The sequence below is a fragment of the Tenrec ecaudatus genome, chromosome 1 (assembly GCF_050624435.1).
Source record: "Tenrec ecaudatus isolate mTenEca1 chromosome 1, mTenEca1.hap1, whole genome shotgun sequence".
In the NCBI taxonomy this organism is placed as follows: domain Eukaryota; kingdom Metazoa; phylum Chordata; class Mammalia; order Afrosoricida; family Tenrecidae; genus Tenrec; species Tenrec ecaudatus.
Window position 1 is genome coordinate 115,513,812 of NC_134530.1, and position 18,483 is coordinate 115,532,294.

At 44.5% G+C, this 18,483-nt stretch overlaps 2 protein-coding genes across 2 annotated transcripts in view; one reads left to right on the forward strand and one right to left on the reverse strand.

Moving 5' to 3' along the window:
* LOC142433913 (uricase) overlaps positions 1-3,705 on the reverse strand; it is a 31,928-nt gene extending 28,223 nt beyond the window's left edge. Inside the window, exons 1-2 of the mRNA XM_075538593.1 lie at positions 3,610-3,705; positions 1,289-1,507 (exon numbers count right to left, since the gene is read on the reverse strand). Coding sequence (XP_075394708.1) covers positions 1,289-1,507; positions 3,610-3,705 — 315 coding nt within the window. The remainder of the gene's footprint in view (positions 1-1,288; positions 1,508-3,609) is intronic.
* A 1,315-nt stretch (positions 3,706-5,020) lies between these two features.
* The window catches only part of DNASE2B (deoxyribonuclease 2 beta), a 29,184-nt gene continuing 15,721 nt past the window's right edge, over positions 5,021-18,483 (forward strand). The window contains exons 1-3 of the mRNA XM_075538698.1: positions 5,021-5,188; positions 13,186-13,307; positions 16,576-16,753. Coding sequence (XP_075394813.1) covers positions 5,021-5,188; positions 13,186-13,307; positions 16,576-16,753 — 468 coding nt within the window. The remainder of the gene's footprint in view (positions 5,189-13,185; positions 13,308-16,575; positions 16,754-18,483) is intronic.

The following is an 18,483-nucleotide window of genomic DNA, read 5'->3' on the forward strand; positions in this document are numbered from 1 at the left end:
TCCAGACACTCGGAGAGGGCGGCCCTTGTTAGCCATGATGGAATCTGGTTTGACTACAGTGACCTGGGACAGAGTAGAACTGGCCCACAGGCCTTGCTAGGCGGTCATGTTTGCCAGCATCGATTAGCTGATCTTTCTGTCACTAGTGAGTTCACACCTGCAGCCTTTCAGACAGCAGCGGAGCTCTTAAACCTTGTGGCCCTGGAGCCTCTGCAGAGCGATGCTACCCACCAGGGATGGATACGAAGGAGTTTTGGTGGCGCAATGGCTGAAGCGCTGAGCCGCTGCCTGAGAGGTGAGTGGATAAAACCCTCTTAAGAGCACTGCTAGAGAAAAGCACCTGTCTATCTGCCCTGGTAAAGGTTTACAAGTTAGGAAATGCTTCAGGGCAAGTTCTAGGTTGTCCTAGGGTCCCTATGAGTTGAAATTGACTTGACGGCCCACATATATGCAGATAATCAGTGGTCAGGACGTTAGAAAAGTTGCTGATGCTAGGTGCCATTGATTGGGCCCCAATTCATGGCAGCTCCAAACACAACACAAGGAAATGCTGCAAAGTCCCACACTAGTCCCAAAATGGGTTATGACCTTGTGGCCCATAAGGTTTTCATTGGCTGATTTTTAAAAAATAGGTTGCCAGGCCTATCTCCCTAGTCTGTTTTGCTCTGGAAGCTCTGCTGGAAACCTGTTCTGCATTATAACCATATGCTAGCGCTACTAAGGAGCTGGCGGCGACTCCACAGGAAAGCGTCTGCTGCGCCAGCAGGGTCACCTAGAGACGTTAGGAAGGTGTTAACATGTGCATACATGAATTTCATCTACGAAAAGAAATCTGTCTTTTAGATCATCTTCTATAGTAGTAGCAACAGGAAGTGGCTTCTACAAGAAAGAAAACACCGCAAAAGCATAACAGAAGTCAGAAATGCATAATAAAATGTGTCAAATTCCATTCCTACATTGTCTCCCGGGATCATTCTAATTAATTAATAACATGTAAATGTGGTGGGTAGACTTCTCTACCTAAGAGATTTTGTAAGAAGACAATAAAGAAGAGAGCACAAAGAGATAATCAACAAAGAAACAGAAGAAAGAAAACATGAAACATGAGTAGAAGAAGAAACAGAAGAAAACCAAGCTATTCTGCAAGCCTGACAATTTTGGGATAGGAAATGAATATTTTGAAATGGCTTAAAGGTAAAAATAACAAAATTAAAAGGTAAATGGAATTTTGATAAGGAAAGTCCTGCAAACAAGATAGGCAGCATCTAAGAAGGAAAACGACACATACCCCTTTGAACTTGGCCAAGACATGGACCGTGTTCTTGATTGTGTCGGTGGGGATGATGTCTGAATTATCTCCATGCAGGTAATCCTTTTTGGAACTCAGAGTAAGTTGCACCGAGACTGCCACCTCTTTGATGGTGTGGTACTGTCCATTTCGCTGAATGTGGAGAACTTTGACCATATCCTTCCCATAGCCAGTTCGGACAAACTCCACCTCATCATTCTGCAAAGAAAACAAAGTCATCCTAAAGAAAGCCAAAGACAAATAAAAAAAAATCAGCTACGTTTTCTTTCCATTCTAACTTTACCACGCAGTTCTAAAGGGCAAGATTTAAAGTATTCTTGAGACTGAGACCATGTCGTACCTTTAAAGAAGAATGAAACTGGTGTGGAGAAACAAGAATCTCAAGAAACAGATGGAAATATATTAGGTCAGCCTGAAAAGAGATTCTTGATAATAGGAGTAAGGAATAACAGTATTGCCTAGGTCACGCTATGCTAATTTATTCTGTTTTATTAGTCTCCGATAACTCAACCCTCACGGAGCCCCAGTGGCCTAGTGGCATACATGGCCACTGGCTGCACGGTGAGCAGCTTGAGCTGACCGGACACTCCGAGGGAAAAAGATGAGGCTGTCTGTCTGCTCCTGTAAAGATGTACAGCCGCAGGAGCCGAAGGGGCAGTTCAACTTTGTCCTGCGGCGTAGCTATGAGTCAGGACTGACACAACGAACATGGGTAACTTAACCTTCCTAACAACCCTGAGAACAAGTGTTATTGCCATTTGACAGACGAAAAAACAATAAAACCCCGAGAGTCAAAGATATTAAGTCAAACGCCCACGATCATGTAGCCATGAAAGGGTGCAGTCCTAAATTGCTCGAGTCATCGACTGCGGTGTAAACCATCTTTCTTCTGTACTATGTTTTGACTGTGTTGTCTGGAAGTACTCCATTTTTACAGAGATCGTTTTTCCGGGGAACATGCCCAAGACCAATGGAAACCGTTTGACAATGGCATCTCCTCCTTGCAGGCCGAAAGAGAAAAGTACTTAAAGACGGGGTCTTGAGTTACGTCATGGAGGACAGAGCCAGGACCCACTGGCTGCAGGGAGACCTATGCTCGTAGTGAAGAGATGGTTCCACAGGGACGTTTGTCTGAAGTTGGACCCCTAGCTAAGGAACATATTCATCTTCCCTGCTAGAATCTAAAACTCGTATCCCTGGATTTCATTGGCTGTTGAGGGAAGAGGAAAGAGGGGAAAATAAAGCCTAGTTTCTTTATCATGGAAATGAACAATGATGACAAAAATAAGAGTGAATCAAAAACAACATGCAGTAAAGGTCTGCGGAGGACAAAGATGGGACCTAGCTATAAACCACACTGAGGTTGCTCAGATATTCCCAGGGCACCTAAAAATCAGTTGTGGAAAAAACAGATTCCTGGTGAGCAATTTGGGAATCTTAGCCAGTCCTAGATATTACTAGTATATTTGTTTCATCAAAGCGAGGGATGAGAGGCTGTCTTAAATCTTGGGAACAGAAGAGGTGATGCCCTCGTGGCTTATTTAACATATACTAATTTGAGATGTCTGATTTCTGTTCTTCCTCCATGGGGGGGGGGGACATATATTTAAGCAACTACCATTGAAGAAGCTCTTCTAAAAGCGGTTCAGTAAGAAAACCAAAGACCAGCTCGGAGGGATGTTGCTAAGAACTGCAGGAGCAGTGACAGGTCTGTGATCGAATCCTCGCCCCTTCTATGCAGCAGACCAAGGTGAATTTCCCCAACCAGCAGACTTCATGCATAGCCACCACCCATCCATGGAAGTTTAGGTGATGACAATGCTGAACAGTTTCAGCGAAGCTTCCGGACTAAAAGAGGCTAGGAAGAAAGACTTGGAGGTCGACCTTCTGACAATCAATCAATGAAAACCTCTATAGATTATAGTGCTGTGAATCTGAGCAGGGGTGTGATATGGGTAGTGTCTACTTCTGATGGGCATGGGCTTGGCATGAGGCGGAGCCAACTAAGTGGCATCTAACAACAGCAATAAAAATTATAACCCTGGTGGGGAAAGAGGCAAGGTTGTATAGTCTGGCGTAGTTTGGGAATCATCCGATTTAAATTCTGTCTTGCCTGCTGACTTGGCACAAGTAATGTAATGTAGTTTCTTCATTTGTCCAACTGCAGATAATCACTCCGACCTGGTAAAATCACTATCGTTTGTGAAAAGTCCTGCTCAGGTACTGGTTCTTTGAAACATGAACAAAATGTGAATTTCTCTGCCCTTTTTCCTCCTGTGATGAACAACTTCAGTGGATACATCAAAAGGGCCACTGAGGCAGGGGTGCAGCGAGCCAACACCAGAAACGGGTATGTTAGGACTGGCCATGGGCAGCAGAGAAGCAAAGGTAACCATGATGACGGGCCCCAGTTAACAGAGTGCTATGGTATGCTGTTCCCAGTAGCATGGAATTGACTCTAGCAGGTGCCAAAGAGAATGCCTGGCATCACACAGGATTCTGCCTGGGAGAAGGAGCATTCGACTGCTTGAGGTCCCTGGACGGTAGGGCATAGGGTCCAGGACCAAATATCCCTGAAATTATTCGCATCCCTGACACACATCAGAATTCAAGATGTGTTCTTCCTCAGTCCCATTGCCTGCCACTAAATAGCTAAGCTACATAAGTTGAGACTGTGGAAGCAAATGGCAACTACATGATCAATAGTGAGCTTAGGCAATAATCATTTCTTCATATCTCCACTCCTGCCCATGTCTCCAGCTTCCTATCTTAACACATCCTACATCAAACTTAGCTTCGCCCATCCTGACTTAATTGTTGCTCCCAGGCTTTGTAAGCTTCCGCTGCAGCTAGGTCTTTATTACCTTTACTTCCTTCTTCTTTCTGTCTCCACATTTTATTTGAAACTTAGGTGCTTTTTTTTGCAGTTGTGATAAAATATGTATACTGTAGAATTTGGCGTTTTAGCTGTGTTAAGTGTGCAATTAAATGGTTTTAATTAAGTTATGTAACCATCACTGCTATTTATCATGCCACCTTCTAAATTATTTCAAATACAATCTCTATGCCTATGAAGCAATATATTCTTTATTTCTTGAACATTCTTTCTTCACTTACTCCCTTTTGCTGCCTATCTTCTAACCATCCTTCGAATCATCTAATATCTTCTAACCATCCTTCAGGCCTTAGTCTGAGTGGGTGTTACTTCCCCTAAATCATCTGCCCAGCCCTTCCAGTCTGGGGTAGATGCCTCTCCCATATGCTCTACAAATGTTCTGCCATTGTCTCCTGGAACCTTTATCAAAAAATATTGCAGCTACTGCTTTGTGAGTCTGATTCCTGAAAAAAACAAAAAACAATATGAGACCAAGAGTAATTTCTTGCTTGGTGACCCTGGAGCTCGGCACAAGGCCTGGAACCTGATATAATAGGTACTTAGTAAATGCATAGTGAATGAATGACTGGTGTCTCACCACCTTCTCTGCTGAGCTGACAGAAGAGCTAATGAAAATTCACTGAAGGCTTCCATAGGGGCAGAGCTGCTTCTGCTCAGACTCCATTCAGAAAGTCATACTTCCTGGAAAAATGAGGAAGGAAACACACACCCACTCATCGCCACAGCCTAGAAATTACAAGCACAGCTGGTCAGAGGGCAGAGGCCCAGCAAGGATAGGATTCCATCTGGAGCCTGACATAGCCATCCCAGAATCCATGTGTTACACGTGTGAGAGGTCAGAGCTCCTAAACAATATCCTGTTGGACTTCGACTTCAGAGCAAAGATTGAAAAACCCAAGCCAGTAAGCAATGGGTCAGAATTAAAGAAGCTGACCATGGGAGTCCAGCCCAGGACCGAGCAAATCCAGTATGGCCTGAAACAGGTATGGCAGAACCGAATAGGGCAGATAATGCATAGGACCAGGACCGAGTTTGTTCCCCACCAGTTCTATAATTTGAGATACAGCCCCATCAGTTCTGTAATTTGAGAAGTCAGAAACTCATGGTGGACAATGTACAGTATGTATGGATGGATGCATGGATGCATGGGGGGAGGGGATCCAAGTCCAAGATAACAATACAGTAAAATGTAAAGGTGTTCCTGGAGGGGCCTGGGGGCTGTGAGGACTGGCCTTGGGATCTGGTATCAGGCTGCCCAGTTGTGGATTTCATTAGCTTTGTGGACTTAGGCAAGCTTCCCCCAATATATAATAGAAATATTGCTAGCACTCATCTTCTAGGATAACTGTATGGATTATATGAGGAAAACCATAAAACACTGTACAACTTGCAAGTGCTCAGTCAAGTTTAGCTGTAATTGTTATTGATAAAAATATTGATGAATGTGATTGCTAATTTACATGTCAACTTGGCTGATATGGTCCTAAGTGATTAGGCCAAACAATTGCCTAATCACTGTCATGGAGTAGTTACATGTGATCAAATCAGTTGGCCTTGGGTATAGTCATTTACTTTCCAGAATGTAATCAAGAGCCGTATAATAATGTAAGGTCATATAATCATTTTCCTCCATGCAGTCTGATATAATGTAATCAATCAACTGAGATCGTACCAGGAGAAGTTAAATCCTAGGCCTAATCACTTCTGAGCTATAAAGGTCGGAGTAGATAAAAGACACACATGCAGGTGCACAGCTATCTCAGGGAAGCTACATGCTACAAACCTTACATACTTCAATGGTTCTAGATCTATGATCAGTTCTGACTTCACATTATCAACAACGCTCACATAAAATTACAGAAAACTTGCATGACAATCACAGGACCAAATCTGAGAGCATTATGGAAGTGTATGTGCCTCGTCCAACCTAGAGACAGTTACATTATTTTCTAGTTTGGTCTGAAAGTAAGAGAGTACTCACTATCTCACTGCAGCATTCTTGATCATTAAAACTCTCTGGGAGTTCTCTTCAAAATTACGTGTAGGCAAGTAGTGAACTTCTACCCTTTTGTGTTTTAAGTCATGTCTTTAAAAGGATGATCTGTTTTGTGTAGCTATTTGTTAATGCTGGTGTTTTGTGTTTCTCTAGGGAATTGAGTTTCTTCTTGTAACTGTTTTCCGAAAGCTGAAGAAAGTCAAAAGTGTGATAAAAGAAATGTAACATATTGTTAAGTTCCTGTAAAATGGCCTTGAGACAAATATATCACAAAAATCCCCCTTAATCTCTAATCTTGAAGAAATAGGCTTCCCGTTCCCACAGCCTCGAGGTTACAGGCACAGCTGACCTGAGGGAGGCGGTGTTTCCTTACGCCCTGTTCAGGTGGTCCTGATTGGACGGCCAAACTGAGACCCTTATCTATAGACGATCTCTTCTGAGTTCAAGCTCTGACTAAGTCTCCTCCTGAGACCACTCCTTGAAGATGAATACTTGATGTCTACTGATTTGCCCACTGACCACTGAATTAACATTGAGACTCTTAATTCTGATTCTCCAGTTCAACATGAATGTCTTCCAGTTCTACTTGCTTGCCTTCCCAGGACTACCTTGCAGCAAACTACCTGAGTATATGTATGATACACCTGGGCATGTATTTAGCTGTTCTTGAGATTAAAATCCTATAGGACACTAGTGTTCTCAACCTGGGGGCTATTAAGCTGTAGAAAGTCTAATGGATAGATTTGAGACAGAGTTGTGCACTCTATGAAATTGTAACCAAAATCTTATGTGTTTGTAAAAGCAGTGTCTTTTTCTGGGAAGAGCATTCGTATTAGGTTTCATAGATTCCAAAGGGGTTCCTAATTCATAAAAGGTTAAGAACCATTGGCCTATGCAATTAGAGTGTGAGTTGTTAGCTCACCTTTGATAAAATGGACTTTGCCATGGGCTGACGATTAGTCATGAACTAACACGGGATGAAGGGACCCCTCTCAGTGTGAACCATGTGGAGGCTGTGAAACGGTGCGTGAGAGAAGAAGAGCAGATGGCTCTCCATTCAGAGCCCTCGAGAGAGACTCACCACCTCCGAGCTGTATGGCCTTACGTTGACAGCTGCCGCGGGGTCCGCTCCAACTCCCAGCCATCCCACATCCAATGGAATGAAACACCACCTGTCTGGTGCCACCTTTACAATCATCGATATGTTCAAGCCCCCAGTCACTGGGTCTTTTGAGAGTCTCCCAACCTGGGGAGCTCATCTTTCAACACAAGACAGACAATATCCTATTGTCATCAATAAGGTTTTCATTGATTGATATTTTGGGAAACAAATTCCCAGGCCTTTCCTTCTACCCTGTCTTAGTCTGGAAGCTCCAATAAAATCCACTCACCGTGAGTGGCTCTGCTGGCCTTGGGAACATTGTAGCATGTATGCACATCACCTGGCATGCGTAAGGCGGTATATAAACAGGCCTTCTCTACACAGCTTAATCTTACTGTTCTTTTCCTTGTTGATCTGTGAACTAGGATATTTCCTGCAATGGTTATGTGGTTGAAGTTAAGTGATTTAGATAGTGATAATCCCAAAAGGGACTACCACATAGTCAATGCCAATGAATTCAGCCATCATTATCTGGCTTGCCAATTTGACCGGAAGTCTCACAGGTAGAACATGTGATATTAGTTCCAAATATGAGAAGACACCCTCATTTCTCTTTTGACAAGGAAGGATAGCGATCCCATAGAGGTCTGCTTCATGTTGTGCTCTAGGTATGCTACTGATTAAACAAATATCTGATCAATAAATTCTAGCTGTTCATAAGTACTTATGAGGCATCGCTTTATAAAAGTAAAACACAGCCTTCTCCATTCATGTTCCGTCCTTTCCAACCTCTGGTCATCTATCTATCCATGCTTTCTTTCTGTAGCAGTCACTGCTAGCTATGTACATGTGCCAGGGACCAAGTGAATTTCCCCCAGGACTGAGGCAGAAAGAAGTACAGTTCTGGGGCCTCACAACCAGGATTTGGCTCCTGACCTGGGCAATGTAGTGAGTCCTGGTAGCACAGTGGTTATGAGTTGGGCTTCATTCCCTAAGGCCAATAGTCCGAAGCTACCAGCTGCCCCCAAGGGGAAAGATGAGGCATTCTCCTTCCATGAAGAGCGATGGTTTCGGAAACCCGCCCTGTCCTACAGACTCGCCATGAGTCGTAACTGACTCGATGGCAGTGTTTGGAATCTGGGGAGTGTGCTTCTTTCTCGGAGGTTTTAACTACCATCCAGAAGCCCCTCTCTCTGCATGCCCTGGCTCACTGCAACAGTGAGCTTCTCCATAAAACTGTGCCTGGCACCCCCAATGCTGCATTTGAACTCGAATCCCTTAAGTGGACAGTCATTAGCTTCTCAGATTGCTTCTTCCTTTATTGTTTTTGTACATGCCTGAGAATCTCCACAATCAAAGTCTTGAAGATAAAACCAAGCCGACTTTGTCTTCCTTATAGCACCCAACTGTATTCTGTAAACGGTTGTTTACATAATTAATGTGCCCAAGGAATAAGCTCATATTCCCAAATAAGCTGTAGGGAGAAATTTGTGGGGAGGGGGGGTCAGTACCCATTCTATATTGGTTTACCTTTCCATATAAGAACTCTTTTAGGAAAAGAAACACTTGTTTGTATCACTTCTGAGTTCAAAATGACTCTCAAGAAATAAACATCATGGCGAGCTGTGGCCGAGCCCCTGTATGTTAAACATTAGCAGAAGCAACAGTAATTATGGCCCAGTTTCCAACTCCGGCATCTACTTACTTGTTTTTAGCTCAGAATACGCTTTGTGTTCGTGCTTTGATTTTGTGTTTTTAGCCACGGCCATATGTTTTATTCCTGCCTGCCCTGAAAATTTCTGCATTCTCCTGGAGAGCGAAAATACTTCATTTAAGGTCTTCCCTGAACCTGACAATATCCTCATAACCGCCCCATGCATGAGCCCTGTCTATGGATTCAGTGCGGCCAGTGTGACCGAGCGTGGAGCCCCACAGAGAAGTCTGGAGTGCCTTGGGAGAAAAAGCTGGCTTCAGAATTGGTTTAAAAACAAACAAACAAATAAGTGGGAGGTGGAGACATGTCAGATCTGCACCCCAAAGGAATCAGCCTTGGTCGGTTAAAGTAGAACATGATTTTCTCTCCCTCTCTGCAGTCAGACGGCATTGCCCTCACATCTTTATATACCCATGCACTGTTTTTCGTTGGCAGTGGTGAGGCCCTAACTTAGTCATAGACGAAAGGAAGAAGGTAGGAGAGAACCAGTGCGTAGTGCGCACCCGTTATATGCCAGAGGCAGAGTCTCACCTTAGAAACGGGAGCTGATGCTCAATGGGATTAAACATCTGGTCAGAGGCAGGCAGTGGCTGGCAGTAGAGCCCAGCGTAAAGCCCGAGTCAGCCTCACGCTCAAGCTCATAATCTTCTCATTGTGCCTGGCTGCCTCCCAGATGGAACTTCATAATAAAATTCTTTATAACACAATAAAGAATCTAGAAGCATAGACTCACAGCCCAAACTCATAAAATTGGTATGATCAAACAGACAATGTAATATAATACATTCCATTTTTTACAGAAATAAAAGGGAAGATTGAGCATAAGAGCAACAAATGAGACCCTAAAAAGACCAAATAATTAAAAAATAAAGAACTTCTAGAAATGCCCTAACAAGTAGATTCAGTAATTTTTAGATACAACTTGAGAAAGAATAACTTATTTGGAAGATAGACTAAATAATAGATTAATATTGATAAAAGAGAATTAGGGAACTAAAGATAGTATGAAATAAAGAATCAAAGGTTAATGCAGACATGCAGATACAGACTGTATGAAACTCTAATTAAAAGTACTAAAAAAACCGTGGCGTAGCACGTTTCACATTGGCCTGCTAAACTTGAAGTCAGGTTCAAAGGCACCAGCCACTCCATAGAAGAAAGATGAGGTTTTCTACACCCATAAAGATTCACAGCCTTGGAAACCCATAAGGACTGTTCTACTCTGTCCTGTATGATCACTAGAGTCTTAATGGAAAAAGATGAGAGAATGTAGAAGGGGCACTAAAGAAATAAATTTGGGATTTTCAAGAATTATTGGTTGAAGGAATACAAGCCTTCAATCCTAAAATCAGAAAACCATTACCAAATGAAGGACCCGCCTGTACCATTCTAGTTGGCCAAATCGCAGTTAGGACATGTTCTACTATTTTTAGAGGTAATCGTGTTGTGATGAAGATGTGGTACTCTCACTACTTTATTCTACTTGGGTTTCGAAATGGATGATATTGTGAGAAAACATTCATCTTCAGCTATCAAGTTCACTGTTTCTTTTCCCAAAATTACTTTGCTGTTTCTAGTAAAAACCAGTCCACATTGGAACCTACCCTGGAAATTCTCAGTCTCTGATAGCATGTTAGCCACCTTGTGGTTTGATGAAGAAGCTTGCTGGCTGACAACCAGCAGGCTCAGGTCAGCAGGAGCAAGACAGAAGCATGTTTACGGCAGGAGACATCTGAGGGAAAGTTGCTTACCAAAATATTCCCAGACCTTGGAATAAAACTGGATTTAGAAAATACCATCTATCTTAGTTTCTTAGTGTTGCTGAAACAGAAATAACACAAGGGGGTCGTTTTGAAACGTATTCTTTCACAATTCAGGAGGCTGGGAGTCCACAACCAGGGCCCTGACTTAGGGGGACCCTCTGTATGTTCACCAACAGGGAAGGAACCATGTCTCTGCTCCTGAGCCCTGGCAATCCGCAACTCCTGGGCAACTTCCACGGGGCATCCAGAGTTTCCCCATTTGTGCTGTTGCCTTCTCTCAGTGGCTAACTGCTCTCTGCTAGCTTAAAAGTCATCAAGTTTAACGCATATACCACACCACATGGCTTCATTTGCATAACAAAGAAAACTCGATTTCCAAATGGGATTGCACCCACGTGTACAGGCTTTAGGATTCCAGCACATATTTTAGGGGACACAACTCAACCCACACACAGTCTAGTATAGATGCCCCAGCCTAACCCCGGGCAAGGGCTCAGGTCAAAGGAAGAGTAATTTTAGCTAACATTGTGGGCCATTTACTATTTTCCAGGTACAGTGCTAGGCATGTAATTGGGAGAAGGAAACAGGAATGCGATTAAATCTAATCACCAAACTTCCTTAAACTTACATGAGTGAAACTAAATTGCTCACAGTCTTTCCATGCATCCATGCATCCTAAACCAGGTGTGCTGGGCTATTGTCACTGGGCTACCCAAAATAAAACAATTAAGCTAATTTTATTTCACCTTAATTCAGAAGAGCAAGCTTCCTGCCGGAACGTGAAGCAAATGCCCAGAGGGTCGCGTTGTTCAAAGTCTTTTCCTGAATGCAGCAAAATACATGAACAAGACAATCCCCAGAGAGGGATGGTTGAAAACAAGGTCTTGGTTTAGTCACTGCCATTCACTCCTTGCAGAAGGCAGTGACTCTACCAGATACACCATACCCTTGGTCTCATGGCAGTGAGTTTCAAAACTCAGAATGTACAGCGTCACCTATAAGCGTAGTAAAGATACAAATTCCCTAGTCTAATCAGAAGGATTTGCATTTAGCAGGATTGAGAGGAGGCTCGGGATTCTGCGCCTTTTTGTAGGTACCGTGGGTCAAACAGATACGTTGTGCAAAACACCCCTTATGAAAGTCAGTCTTAAGAGCAATTGCCCACAAGCTCTCCCTTTCCCAAGAACACTCAGAACCCTGGACCACTCCCGCTGGGCCTGAGAAGTGATACCTTGTGCCAGGGTCCCGTGTGCTCTGGTCCCCGAGGGACTCCGACCTGGAGCCATGATCAGAGGGACAGAGCAGAGCCACAGAGTCTCCAAGCCCCAGGTAACCTGTGATTCATTAGGAGAGCATTTGTAGAAATTAATTCAAACAGTATCATTCACTTAAGAAAATTATTTTCGTACATCTCTCTACTTCCCTTCTCCAAAACGATGTCGGTCTCACCTTTTTATAGTCGGTAGGATAATGGGCCATTTTCCTCTAGCCTTCTACTTCAAATTCCGCGTGAAGAATGAGAAAGGACAATTTGGGAAAGACGGATATTTGTACCATTTTTTTATTTGACCTAGAGAGGCTGGTCAATATGTTTACCCGACGGCAATTAAGCCAGGGAGGCACTAGCTCTCCTGAGTAAGGCCCGGCGGTGAATGGCTGTAACCAGGGAGGTGGAGAGCGTGTGTCAACATATTTGGTAATGTTTGTTCCAACTTTGGAGAAGCCCTGTTAAGCATTTTTCAGCAATCGTTTCCTTAAGATGGCGAATATTACTAGTGATGAAACCAACTTCAAACCAAACTCACTGCCATCGAGTCATGCCGACTCAACGCAACCCTGTAGGACAAGGTAGAACCGCCCCTGTGAGTTTCCGAGACCGCAACTCTTGACAGGAGTAGAAAGCCCCACCTTTCTCCTGCAGAGTGGATGATGGTTTCGAACTGCTAGCCTTGCAGTTAGCAGCCCAACTCAGAAGCACTGCACCTCCAGGACTCCTATAGATTCTACTTAATACTAAGGCATATGTTTTTGTTATTTCTATTTAATAAACAGATCGCAAAGAAGAAAAACAAAAGTGTGAAATGGATTTAATTCAGCATCTGTTCATCAATGTGGAGCTCCTCTGTCCACTGAGTATTATACTGCACAATGTTCACTCCAAAGAATTAACTACCTCTTTCCTTTCCCCACCCAGGAATTCCTGATGACGCTGCAAACCAGTCAGCAACTCAGCCCAAAGTCACGTTGGCATGTTGTGACAGAATCACACAATCGCATGAGTTTCCTCCCATTCTGAAAATGCCCAAACAGCAGAGGCACAGGGAATGAAAGGTCCGAGCCAGCAAAGCCTGAGAGACAGGACGCCGTGCTCCCTGGGGAAAGGCTGTCCCTGTGGCCTGGAATAGCGTCAACAGAGGGAAATGGCAGCAAGACTTCCAAGAACAACCCTAGCTTTGCTATTTCTTGGACTCTTTGTGGAAACAGCAACAATCTCGTGCAGAAACGAAGACGGGGACGCTGTGGATTGGTAGGTAAATGAAATGGAAGCATTGGTGTGTGAGATCGGAAAGCAGCAGACTGGTGGCAGCCTGGTTCACTGTGAGGCTCTTAAAAAGGATGTCCACCTCCCCTTTCCTCTTGAGGAAGAAGAAGAGTGGAAGCGTGCAAATGGGCCAGGTACCCAGACAGGGTTAGGTGTCAGAGTGAAGGTGTTTTCCTGGGAGAAAGGGCAGTACAGCCCCTCGGGGCCCGAGTCACTGTCTTAGATGAGGTGGTAGCCAGAAGGAGGTACAGCTGACAACTGATCTCGGTCACGTGTTGTCCTTGTGTAGTGACTTTGCTCACAATACCCTTCCACCAGCCTTTGAAAACAAAGCAACAAACAAAATGCAAAACGATGCCAACAAGTTGCTTCTCACTCAAAGTGACCCTACGGGACAGAACACAACTGTCCCGCAGGGCTCCCAAGGCAGTACATCTTACAGGGCAGACCTCACACCTTTCTCCCTCGTGTGATGGGTGGGCTTGAACCGCTCACATTTTGGTCAGCACTGAGCACTCCACCGTGGAGCCACCAGGGCTCTTGAAGAGCCTGGTAAACAGGGACGGCGCCCGGCTCTCTCTGAGAGTGGAGTCCTCTTCATGAGGACAGTGAGCAAGAGACAGAGGATGCGTCATACCCGGCACGGGCGGGTTAACGTCTGTGTGCACGGCCGCTCAGGCAGGAGCTGGACAGGAGAGCAGGCCGCTGACCCCTCGGCCCGGGTTAAAGAGACGAAGTGCAGGGTTGCATGATGGCCTGGATTCTCTTACAACCTCCATCCCTTTCCACTCTTTAACTCGGGCGTTGGTTTGTCATTACGGTCTGCATCGAGTTTACATCCACTTCACGGCACAGAGCACACACACACACACACCCTCACTCTTCCAGCAGACAACTCCCGAGCTTATCACTTAAAGCCGTGCGCTGGGTTTTAAAAATACAAATATGAACAAAACAGCTCCTGCGCTCACAGCCTTCACAGTTACGCGGTGAAGGCATACATGGGGCCTCCAGGAGCAGAAGGGGGTTTGGAGTTTAAGGTTTCAAAAATAATTCTGAGCCAGCTGGAAAGAGAAGGGTGGTGAGCGGGCAGGTGAATGAGAAGGCCCACAGGTAGCGTGCCTGTGCGGTTGGGGCTTCGGGAAACGCCAGGAAATGCTGGGCGAAGGGGCTAGCGAGGGAGCTGAGGGCCTTGAAGGGGTTGAAGCTCAGAACTGGTCCTAGGAAGGAGCCCACGGAAGGAATCAGCAGGCAGGCTTGCGTTTTGGAAAGGCCACTGGCGGCGCAGCGGAGGCTGGCGAGAAGGCGACAAAGGCAAAGTCAGTGAAGCCAGCTGGACTTTGTAGCATTAGAAACGGGAAGAATCACAGAGTCACGGGTAAGGACCTGGGCTGAGAAATGGGAGGCAGACCTTTAGAGGAAGGAGCATTCTGAGAAGCCTTAGTAACGGTCCAGGTGAGGGGGTTGGAGGGGGGTTAAGAGAGGCTTTCAGGCTTCAGGGGTCTGCGACTGCATGGACAGGTTCTCGAAGACTGCACAGTTTCAGTGCAAAACGTTATAAAATAGGTTTCAAAATTATGGTGACCGGAGTCTCTAGGACATCTTTGTGTCTAGGTCCATCTGGACCTGAATACAAAGATATGAGCTAGAAATCGATTCAGGAAGGCTCAGCATTGACTGGGAGACTGTCAGTAAGATGAATATTTTAAAAGCACCACCCATAGCACACCGTTGGGCTGAAAATTCAGACATGGCCACCAAATTGTGAGCGGGACATAAAAGGCATTTTTGCTACCACTGAATGGAGATATGACTAGAGGATGTCCATCGGGGAGAGTACCGAGCTGAGCAGAAAGCAAGGGGGAGTCTCAAGCTGCTACAATGTACTGTGAATGTTGAAGAGCAAAGTAACAGCAAGTCAGCCCCAAATAAATGATGTATTTATTCTCTGGACACCTGAGGACCCTTCCTTTTAATTAAGAAATTAATGGTCTGAGCAGGACACAGTTCGACTGATGCCTAAGACTGAAGAGATGACTCAAACGAGTTGATGTTCTATGGGCAGTATAGGATGCTGTCATATAAATATTTACATTTGTATGTTTATTGCTGTAAATCAATTGTTCAATTGATTCTAGCTCACGGTGTCCATATGTTTATCGGAACAGAACTGTACTCCAGACAGTTTTTAATAACTGACTTTTCAGAAGTAGATCACCAGGCCTTTCTTTCGCGGTACCTCTGGGTGGACTTGAACTTCAAATATGCAGCCTAGGGTAATAACCATTTTCAACATCTAAAGAGCCCTATATTGCAATACAAAACAAAAGCAACAACAAACCAACTCCCTTGCTCTTGATTCTGACCCACAGCGAAGCAATAGGACAGAGTAGAACTGTCCGTGTGAATGAATGAGGCTATAACTTTATGAGAGTAGAAAGCCTCATCTTTTCTCCCATGGAATGGCTGGTGGTTTTGAACTGCTTGTAGTTAGCAGTCTGGTGCATAACCACTATGAAGGTAACACTGGCATCTAGTCATTAGAGGTCAGGTGTCCTGCAATCCCAGGAAACCTGCTGCCACAAAAAAGTGATCTGACCTAAAACGTTCATAGGAATATTGTTGAGAACCCCAGGGCTAGCCAGCTGGGCTTCCATAAGCTGGGCCTAACCACCTCTCCTCTTGTGAGATACCCAAAGGAATCTATCAACAGGAAGCAAAGGGGAAAGGGCCCAGTTATACACTGATGTTGGTCTTATTTCTTACTGTAGAGTGTAACCTAAGCTAAAGGATCTGGCCGAGGTCAGAGGCTCAACAAGGTCTCCCTCTTCCCTGAAGCTCAAACCCACATCTCACACCCAATCAGTCAGCTGCAAATAGATGAGCATGCCAAACAGAAGCACGGGAGAGGAAAACGCATCCAACGGCCCCCGAGGGCGCCCGGACCTTCTCTCCATATAGACTGCAGAAGAACCAGAGAGCCATTCCCAGGGAAGAGGGACTTGCACTGAAAGGAAGTCCATACACCCACCAGCCCAATAAATGTATTTGTCCAATAAGGCTCACATTTCCTCTTCTGGGAAGAAGCAAGAAGAAAGGTAGAAAAAAAGCTGAGAGCAATAGATAATCCCTTTCCTTAAACTCGGAGGCCTCCACAAAAAATACCAAAAAGCATATATTTACGTTCTTAGAAGGACTGCCATCAGACAAGCACATATAAATGTTAACAATTCGTGATTCTTTCTTTTGTCAGGTTTGTCTTTTATAAGTTACCTAAAGGGAAAGAAAGGGAAAACGGAGAGACTGGTTTAGAGTACCTGTACCTAGACTCAACCACCAGGAGCTGGAGGAGGAGTGAGCAACTAATGAATGCCACCAAGAGTGTGCTGGGGAAGACATTGCAACAGCTCTACAAAGCACATGCCTCGAAGGTATGTCCGAGCTAATCGTTCATTTGAATCAGACATGGTGGGCTTTACATTTCCATGGAAAATGACATGAAAAGAGAATGGAATTTTTCCATAAACTTTTGAAGTCCTCTCATAAAGTAAGTAAGCTTCTAAATATCTAAATAGATTCCAAATATAACACTTCTCACATATTTTTGTTCTTTTCTAGTCATTTATGAACCCATATTGAGTCAGGGGTGTGGCCAGCATGGTCCGCAGTTGAAAGTCACCTTGGGAGAAAGACGGAGCCTTCTACTCCCTAGAGCTACGTCTCGGAAACTCAAAGTGGGAGTTCTATGATAATGATAAGTCAGCACCAACTCGACGGCAATGAGTTTGGTTTGGGTTTTATATTTGAATCCCCAAGCACACTGGGTTTTGCTGTATTGTGCTGTTGTGATGGGTTTCCATGAGTGAGAAGCAAGGTGAAGACCGAACAATAATAACGACATTCCTGGTGCCGCGCTGGGCTCAACGTTTTGCTTCTAATTGAAAGTTAGCAGTTGGCACTCAGCACCCTTTCGGAGGGAGAAAGATGGGGCAGTTTCTTTCCGGAAATCTTTACAGTCTTGGAAGATCATTTGTGTCGCTCTGCTCTGTCTTATTGGGCCACGGTGAGTTAGAATGGACTCAAACAGGTTTGGTTTGGCTAATAGTAGCAACTTAAATTAAACTAGCTGTGAACTAGCCCTGGACAACTCTCTGAGCCAATCTGACCCACACCTTGAGAAAGATGTCATTTTGCTCTATCCACCTAGTGGCATTGAGTTGATTCCAACTCAGAGGAACCTGATCGCACAGAAAAGAACTGCATCATGGAGTTTCCGAGACTGCAAACCTTTACTGGGCAGTCAGCGTCATCTTTCTCTCACAGAGGGGCTGGTGGGTTTGAATTGCTCACCTCGCAATTAGCAACTCAACACTTAGCCCACTTGGCCAAAGGGTTCTTTTCATACTCCACAGAAATGCCAAATTTGTAGGTACATTAGGCACCATATCTAATGCTATCATTGGACAGGGTGTGAATTAATTGTATATTTAAGTCTTCTGGTTGCCAAAAGCCCTGCCAAGACACTCTTGTTTGGTTTTTGGCTTTTTTGCCCATTTAGTTTTATTCCATCTGTTTAATCAATCTAATTTAGTCCATCTTTTTATATCCATAAAAATTACACAAGTTTATCCACCCAGTAGAAATAGAAAGAAGCGTCCCCTCCCATCTTGATGGAACTTGAGCGATGTGAGATGAGCTATGGGTTCTTTATGCCACAGTAATGACGAATTTCTTCTGACTCAAGCCAAGGGCCCTGTTTGGTCTTCTTTTTGATTAGGTACTGATAAAAAGGGCTAAGTTGATAGCTAAGGGTCTAGTTCAAGGCCTTGGAATTATATGACCAAACTCACTGCCATCAAATCAATTCCAATTCCTAGCGACCCTAAAGGACAGGGTGGAACTGCCCCTGGAGGTTTCTGAGACTGCCGCTCTTCGGAGGAGTAGAAAGCCTCGTCCTTCTAAATTGCCTGAATGAAAATTAAACTTGTTGCTTTAATTTTGTAAGCTAATGAACACACCAAAGAAAAAGATAATTCAGACATAGGTGGATGACTTGTTAGGAGACATTCTAGCTCCATACGGACAGCCTCCCAATATCCCTGGCTCCATCTGCTCTTCAATGGCAAGATCCTACTTTCCAACCAGAGCTGACAAGTAAAAC